Raw genomic sequence first — 9,213 nt, forward strand, 5'->3', positions numbered from 1 at the left:
TGGTATTCTGCGACGGTCATCCCAGTGATGCTGCTCTTCCTCCATTCTCCTCCAGTACATGTCCTCTTCATATCGCCTAAAGTGCAAAGTGTTCTCTTTATATAGCCGATGTTCTTACTAACTCATTTCTAGTAATCAAGAGCAAATACCAATGAACTCCAGAGGGTACTTAAAATCAATGGTTAGTTTGAAAGCAGGCCTGAATTTGCAGCCAATAATTTTAGTAAGTCTATTATTACTCAGAGGAATTGAACAAACCCCCCCCCCAAAATCCCCAGAGTAATGTATAATCCCCAGAATAATGATAATTTAATTTAAAACAAGACAGTACGGAGTTCCCAAAACAAGTACTCAAAATAACTAACTACAGAAGTAGAGTTAGTTTTAGATAATCTGACTGCAGCTTTGTCTCATTCATCGATAAAACAGAATGCATTACCTCATTTCCATCCTCCAGCGTTCCTCCTCTTCTCGCCTTCTCCAGTATTCTTCTTTCTGCATCTGTTTCCTCATCTTCTCTTCTTGAATTTTATTTGCTCGAATACTGGGCTTTACTTCTACTTGTAAATCTGGGTTTACCTTTTTCTAGTTCAGAAAAATAACAAATAAAATGTTGGTTTGCCTCTTGTCATCTCAAGGTCACGGAGTTCTTCTGACATGTTTAGCACACACTACTGGTCTACAATAAAATCAAGGGGAGAAAAATTCAGTTTTAGAACTGCAGTGAATGAACAGCTGAAGAAAAAAAATAAATCTGTGTCCATTATATCTGGGTTTACCTTTTTCTAGTTCAGAAAAATAACAAATAAAATGTTGGTTTGCCTCTTGTCATCTCAAGGTCACGGAGTTCTTCTGACATGTTTAGCACACACTACTGGTCTACAATAAAATCAAGGGGAGAAAAATTCAGTTTTAGAACTGCAGTGAATGAACAGCTGAAGAAAAAAAATAAATCTGTGTCCATTATTTTAAAGGAAAGATATAGCAATGTATTACATATAGCATGAATCCCCTCTTCAGCTATATGAGAGCAATGCTATTTAAAATTAAAATGTTACATGAAATCCTAAATAATTTTCTGTACATTCTGTAGCAGGATGATTACTCTATAGTCTGAAAAAAAACACATTTCATCTTAACTACAGTGTGCTTCCTGATGCCCTGTTCCTGAAGGGCTGCTCATACAGGAGCATAATCATAAGTCACTGAATACATTTTTCTGGCAATTTTTTCTTCTTCTTTCATCTCTTTCATGAGAACATTAGCATTTCTACCAACCTTATACTGAAGCCTGTGTCTCCTCCCTTTTAAGTGCATCTCCTTGGCATTAGGATCATTAAAACTGCATTCACAAAGTTTACAGTGAAAGCGAATCACCTTTCCTTCATCATTTCTTACCTGAAAAATAAAAGTTATAACACATTTACCTTTTTTTTTTTAATAAAAGCTGATGTAAAAGTTAATCTGATTCAATGACACTAGATAATGTCTACCCATCTCAAAACATGCTTAAAAGCTCACATGGTAACTGAAAGAAGGCAAAATAGAACTTTCAATTCTGACATTGTGTTTGGTAATGAACAAAACTTTAAACTTGAGCCTGAACATATTGAGTTGAATAATTACAAACGATGAAAAATTTGCATCAGTCTTCATCCACATATCTCATGCCACCAACATGAAGCATGCCCCATTGAGGTCCAAAGAAACATATACAATACAAAAATGCAAACATATGCACAAGCTGTTGCAGGTTCAATGTCTTGTCACTCTTCAAGGAGGACCCAGGGAATTACAGGCCAGTCAGCCTCACCTCAGTCCCTGGGAAGGTGATAGAGCAACTAATTTTGGAAACCATTTCCAGACACATTAAGGACAAGAAAAATCATCATCAGTAGTCAGCATGGCTTCACAAAGGCAAAGTCACACTTGATTAACTTGATAAACTTCTGCAATGAAGTGACTGGCCTCGTAGATGAGGGGAAAGCAGTTGATATTGTCTACCTGGACTTCAGTAAGGCCTTTGACACAGTCTTACCATAATATCCTCATAGACAAACTGTTGATGTGTGGGCTAGATAAGCATATGGTGAGGTGGATTAAAAGCTAGCTGAATGGCAAGGCCCAGAGGATGGTGATTAGTAGAATGAAATCCAATTAGAGGCTAGTAGCTAGCAGAGTACCCCAGGGCTCAATGTTGGGTCCAGTCTTGTTTAATATCTTCATTAATGATCTGGATGATTGGGCAGAGCCTACCCTCAGTAAGTTTGCTGATGACACAAAACTGAAGCAGTGGCTGATATGCCACAGGATTGTGCTGCCATCCAGAAAGAGATCAACAGGCTGGGGGACCACCCAGCTGAAAAGCAGCTTGACAGAAAAGGCCCTGGGGGGTCCTGGTGAACACCAAGTTGAACATGAGCCAGCAATGTTCCCTTGCAGCAAAGAAGGCAAATGGTATCCTGGGCTGCATTAAACAATGTATTGTCAGCAGGTCAAGAGAGCTGATCCTTCCTCTCTAAGGCAGCACTGGTGAGGCCACACCTGGAATCCTTTGTCCAGTTCTGGGCTCCCCAGTGCGATAGACATGGACATACTGGAGAGTTCAGTGAAAGGCCACAAAGATGATGAAGGGACTGGAACCTCTCTCCATATAATAGTTTAAAGATAATCCACGTTTTCATATCAATACCTCCTCCACATAGTCATGGCCCACCGGCTGGACATCACTTTGCAAGGCAGCAAGAGTTGTAGCAGTCACTGGTTCAGCTGCTGTGTCTGCTTTTACTTCCTGTGTTTGTACTGTAGAAGCAGTTGTTATTTTAACACTTTCAGCTGCTTTCATTTCTTCCAGTTTACCTCCTGTTGTTTGAAGTTTATTACCACCTACAAATCAAAAAAGTTAAATTGTTAACTTTCATAAAATGAGAATATGATTACATATGATGAGCAAACTGAAGACTTTATTTGCAAGTATTGATGTTCTGGTCAAAGTATTATCAGTCTTTTTAAATTAGTTAGATTGAACATTTTAAATACTATTAAAGTTTTTTTTTAAAAAGCTTAATCAACTTATTTAAACACCTAGTTTTTTATTTTAGCAAGAAATCTTTTGCTTTATATAATTGCAATTGTCATAATTTATTTTCATGTTTTTTCAAGAGATAGGACTGAATGGGAACAACTCAGCAAATATATTTTAACATTTTTTTTGTCAACAGATTTTATTATTTTTTTGCAATTGGATCCAAGAAAGTACTTCAAAACCTTTTCATGTTTGTACTAAGAAAGGTAGTATACTTTCAGTGTTGCAACTGCATTGGTCTTTCCTTCAAGAAGCAGGCTAGCTTACTGTTGAACAACTGGTTTCTGTCTCTAAATATCTGTCATGCTTATTAAAAAAGTTTCCAGTTAGATTTCCAGTGCTAAAACGTTTCAGTTTCCCAGTTACCAACTGCCAACCTACTGCAAGTTGTCTTAACAGCCCAGGCTGTAAACCAAAATTAGGACCAACTAGACTATAATCTGCAATACTCCAACAGCTACTACATAAGAAACCAATGGTGGGAGGCTTTGTGTGAAGGTGGGAGAAGCCTCCAGGAGAGGAGGTCAGGTAGAGACAAAAGGGGAGAAAATGGTATAAACTGTGAAGCAAATTTTTATACACATTCTTATTTTCCCCTAACACAACAGAATTACTCATGCATAAAGTTAACTAAATACATTTGTACTTGTTGCACTAAGATCTTTTAAAAAGTATAGAATAGGTTAGGTTTCAAAATAGACTGACTTCTGTACTTGCCAACAAAGTTTATTTTTGGTGTAGGTATTTTCTTTACAGCTATATTAGCAGCAGTTGAAGATGTTTTGTTGTTGGATGCAGTGTTATGTGGTGCATTTGCCATGGGAGTAAGAATTTTCACTGCAGAAGATGCAACAGAGGAGTTCGCAGTACTGCTGCTAGTTGCTATGTTCGAAGCAGAGGCAGCTGGTTTAGAAGCAGATGTGGATGCTGAAGTAACAGCTTGGGTAACCACATTTGGTTCAGTTGAAGGAATGGGTTTGCCAAGTTTTGTGTGCAACTTTACTACCTATAAGAACGAGAAATTCATAACATTATCCCCCTGGATAGCTATAAAAATGAACTTGTTATAGGTTAGTGAAGCTTTAACAGAAACATGAATATCACTAGTTACATTGATATTTTTGTTTTATTTTTAAGTTATTGACTCTTTACTAAAAGTGGTGTCGGGGAAAAAAGAAGGGACACGTAAAAGTTCTTATCATCTCTAACAAGGAAATAGTTATCTCAGGTTGTTTATTTCCAGCAGAAATTTAGACATTTACTGCAAAAGCTGTGTAGATGAGAACAGAAAGCAAATAAACTCCCAAGCCAGTAAAACTCAAGAAACAGTTCGAGCAAAATCTTTCCAATGTGACTGTTTTGTTTCCTGGTTGGTTTTCCTCCCTCCAAAAATTGCAGTACATTGAACTATTTTCGTTCCAAATAATATTTGTCAATAAATTATTTAATTCAGATTCAACACTACCTCTTTTCATCACTACATTTTAAGAGTATGTACATTGAAAGACATTCCAGGTTACCTAGCAAAACTACAGATATTCTTTAGACAAAGGCTTTCTTTTCTTTTTGTTAAAGCACATCTGCAGAAAGAGTTTGAGTATGCAAGAGGTATATTTCAGAGCTCTTTAGTATCTCATGGAAAGTTAAAAGGTATGTGTTTATTCTTAGAAGTAATAAGCAGAGGCCTTTTTACAACATGCTTGAAATAGAATAATACTTCTTTTTGGCGACAGTTGACCATCACCTGGAAAAACCAATGCAAGTAATCCATAAGAAGAAAACATGCACAATGAAAACTAGAGACTGGGTTTGAAAGCAGCAGTAAAAAAACCCCCCAAAAAACCCAAAACAAATCTGCTAGATATGACTTTAATGCAAACACACGTACACAATCAGGTTCAACAAGGTCAAGTACCAGGTCCTGCACTTGGGTCACAACCACCACATGCAATGCTACAGACTTAGGGCACAGGGCCTGGAAAAATGCCCATGGGAAAAGGACCTAGGAGTGTTGGCCAATGGCTGGCTGAACATGAGCCAGCAATGTGCCCAGGTAGCCAAGAAAGCCAAGGGCATCCTGGCCTGTAACAGAAATAGTGTGGCCAGAACTAGAGAAGCGATTGTCCTCCTGTACTCAGCATTGGTGAGGCCGCACCTTGAATCCTGAGTGCAGTTTTGGGCCCCTCGCTACAAGACAGACATTGAGGTACTGGAGCATGTCCAGATAAGGGCACCAAAGCTGGTGAAGGGTCTAGAACACAAGTCTCATGAGAAGCAGCTGAGGGTATGGGGTTGTTTAGTCTGGAGAAAAGGAGGCTCAGGGGAGACCTTGCTCTCTACAACTACCCAAAAGGAGGTTGTAGCAAGGTGGGGGTAGGTCTCTTCTCCCAAGTAACAAATAATAGGATGGGAGGAAATGGCCTCAAGTTGTACCAGGGGAGGTTTAGACTGGATATTAGGAACAATTTCTTCACTGAAAGGGTTGTCAAGCACTGAACAGGCTGCCCAGAGAAGTGGTTGAGTCACTATCCCTGATATTAAGAGGGCTTTTCCAACTGAAATGATTCTATGATATGTACACAACTGTATACGTATGCTACTTAGCTTTTTCTTCTTATTTTTTTAAGCATGTTCCCCCATCAGAATACAGCCATATTCATGTCACATAACACTATACATTTAAGTTCAAGCAATATTTCAATATCTGAAGGGGGCCTACAAGGGAGCCAGAGAGGAAGTCTTTATTAGGAACTGCAATGACAGGACAAGGGGTAATGAGTTCAAATTGAAGGAAGGGAAGTTTAGGTTAGATATTAGAAAAAAAGTTTTGTACTGTGAGGGTGGTGAGACACTGGAACAGGTTGCCCAGGGAAGTGGTGGCTGCCCTGACCCTGGTGGTATTCAAAGCCAGACTGGATGAGGCCTTGAGCATCCTGGTCTAGTGGGGAGGTGTCCCTGCCCATGGCAGGGGGGTTGTGACTACATGATCTGTAAGGTCCATTCCAACCTCTAAAATTCTATGATTCTGTGAACTCTTAAAAATTAATTTTTTTCAGTAGAATGCACAAGATTCTTCAGTGCGCCAAAGAAAAAGTCCTTTGAGATTTCATTTTTACACTGATGACAACTTAAATTAGCATTAGTTAGCAATTATCTATGAGGAAGAGAAAGTGACATTCAAATATATAAAGATAATATATTATCATAGACCATATACCTATGGATTTAATGAGCACAACCCAAAAATTTAATGGCTCAACTTCATTAATGAAATAACAAACACTAGGCAAGTCTATCTAAATTATAATTTTTGCTATTTTACTGACAAAAATATTAGGAAAATTATGTCAAATTTGCTATATTTATTTAATATGAATGATATTGCTGATACAGCTTTGTACAGTGTTCTGAGATACAAAGGGCTATGAAAGCTGAATATTAATACTCTGTTAATCACATTAATAATTCCAGAGTTATGAGGAAATCTAACACACATTCTACACTGCGACATTAAATTTACTGTTGTATGGTCAAATTTAGAACACAGGTCACAGTGGTTCACAGTGCACACCTAACTGCACCCAGACAGCAGGGAAAGCATGCTTACCAAAAACCTCTTCAACTATACCCATTATAAAACCTACAGAGGACATTGTTCCTTGCTTCCATATGCCAATATTCTTTGCAAGAAATACCAAAAAGTGACGCAGAATAATCCTATCCTTTGGCACTGACTCAGTTTACAACAGAGAGCTTTACAGCACCAAATAATGTCAAGAGAAGTATTCAAAAGTGTTAGGGGGCACAAGCATGCTTCTGAATGTCCTCATTGACACTTTTCCCCATCTTACTCTACACCTTCTTCCTACAATGTACATACCTTTCCCAATACATCCTCTTTTCATTGATGCTGTGGCAATGTTTTCCCCCTTTCTCCCAACAAGGCCCTTCTAATAGTGAGCTTAAAGATAAGTTTGAAACAAAAAGCAGAACTAAATGTCTTTAAACAAAACAATTCAAATTATATTGTTTCTGCATATTTTCTCCTCTCTAAGGCAAGAAAAAATAATGGGAAGAAATATATGACTGACTTGTATAATAAGGACTGTTACAGAATTAGCAGGAAAGCTGCATTACAGAATTATCAAAGTAGTTAAAAGAACTTATCTAATCTGTCTGAGTAAGTCTCAAAGGGGGAGTTGTTGTAAGGGGCCTCAGACAAAAATGCACCCACGGACTTAAATTCTTGCACCTGTGACCAGCTCATCCTGGAGGAGTGCAGAGGAGCCAGCAGAAGTCAACCAAGACCAAGATAAGGAACTTTACAATTGCAAATGAGATAATGAGCTAAGCCAAGACCATATATGGAAGGAAGACTGAAAGTTCATGAAAAAGACACTAATGGACATCTTTTCAACAACCACTAGGGACCACCAGAGACTACCAAAAACCTCCATGGAAGACCCCCAAGAAGCCCACTCACTCAAAGGTGGACTAATTAGCATAAGAATCAAGAGAGTCACTAACCAATAGAGGATAGAATGCTAATTAATAAAAGTTAGGTAACTTGTGACCAATGAGCACTAATTTCTTTGTTTGCTGAAATGTATAAACAGTAAAAGCTTTTGGAGAGTTGGCATGCAAGTTGAGTGGAGTGATCCCCCATGCATCCAACGCTGCAATAGAGAATGTCTGCTTCTTAATGCGACACTGGTGTTAAGGAGTTTCATTCCCGATTTCGGTGACAGGACAAGAGAAAGTTCTTACTTTCTGATGCTTGGCTCCACGGATATGTGCAGCATAAGCATCTGCTCCTGTACAAGACACATCACAAAGTTCACAGCGCAACTGATTCTGAGTTCCACGAGCAGAAGTGCTGCTGTTATTGGTGTTCTGGGAAGCTTTTAATGCCACTTCTTTCTTTTTGTGTTTCTGGCCTTCTAAGTGTTCTTTATAAGTCTGTTTAAATAAACAATACACAGCTGGTTTTGTACTCCTCATTGACCATTCATGTGTATACATGTAATATAGAACATAGAATAAAACACATGCTTTGTATGAAAAATGCTACCTACAATGAACATTTCTTTCATATGATATGCTCTAAGGCATAAGCAGGCCACTTCTAAAACCAATAATTTTTTTTCACCACCAGGATTACACCATTAAATAATACAATATGGTCTTTTCTCCTCTACCTTCTCACTTCCTCAATCAAGTACCGATCAACAGATATTACCACTGAAAGCATGATAAGATCAGAAAACTGTCTCAGTTGCAGTTTCCTACATTGCATTGAATTATTCTTGATTTTGAATTTTCTTCAAACTGCAAGACCACATTTATTAAATGCATCCAAACAAGTAAAAAAATAAATTCAAAAGAAGGCAGTGCATAAATAAAGCTGTGTTGAAAATAAAATACAGAAGTAACTATCTGTTCCTATACCAACACTGGCAATCTATAGAGCAGACAGGGTGGGAAATAATGACAAATTTACCTAAAGAGTAAGAACTGTTTTGCCAAATACACACACACACACAAGCACTCTGCATGAAACAATATCTACTTTTTATGCACTTGCACCCACTGTGAAACTAAACTGTGATGCTGGAATCCAATGAATAAGTTTTCAGGCTTACGATTCACAAAGTTTTGAAAAAAGTATTTTTTATGATGCTTGCTATGCTAAAATACCCAAATAAAATTTCAAGTTTAGAATACTCCTGGAGTCCAAAGCACAGCCAAAGCTTCTCTGTACAAGCTAAGGGGATGCATCTTTTTGTCTTCTCATATGACCTCTTTCTATAATAGCACACATTTAATTTAATTATTCCTTTAGTATAAGTATAGAATCAGGTCCTTAAAAGTTAACAAATATTCTTAAAGGGGTTTGTTGGGGTTTTTTCAGCTGAAAAAATTATGACTAAAGCATATAGCAGATTATTAGATAATACAAGTACCTGTGGTCCAGCACAGCTGATCTTACAAACATCACAGTAGTGGATCTGGGGTGGTTTGGGAGGTTGCTTTGGTTTCAGTTGTTTATTTTGGAATGGTGCCTTTTTAGTAAAAGTGGTCCCTGTCCAAGCAGCTGTTGCAGCAGCAGCAGATACTGCTGCTGCCTC

At 38.0% G+C, this 9,213-nt stretch overlaps 1 protein-coding gene across 1 annotated transcript in view; it reads right to left on the reverse strand.

Annotated features, from left to right (window-relative positions):
- Positions 1-6: 6 nt before the first annotated feature.
- Positions 7-9,213, reverse strand: part of LOC103804273 (zinc finger RNA-binding protein-like) — a gene marked incomplete at its 3' end in the record, with an annotated part of 13,427 nt that continues 4,220 nt past the window's right edge. Inside the window, 7 exon segments of the mRNA XM_009076876.1 lie at positions 7-76; positions 440-585; positions 1,279-1,398; positions 2,693-2,886; positions 3,803-4,091; positions 7,853-8,044; positions 9,049-9,213. The exon segment at positions 9,049-9,213 is cut by the window's right edge and continues 26 nt beyond it. Of these exon segments, the coding sequence (XP_009075124.1) occupies positions 7-76; positions 440-585; positions 1,279-1,398; positions 2,693-2,886; positions 3,803-4,091; positions 7,853-8,044; positions 9,049-9,213 (1,176 nt within the window).

This window comes from Acanthisitta chloris, unplaced genomic scaffold (genome assembly GCF_000695815.1).
Source record: "Acanthisitta chloris isolate BGI_N310 unplaced genomic scaffold, ASM69581v1 scaffold2266, whole genome shotgun sequence".
In the NCBI taxonomy this organism is placed as follows: Eukaryota; Metazoa; Chordata; class Aves; order Passeriformes; family Acanthisittidae; genus Acanthisitta; species Acanthisitta chloris.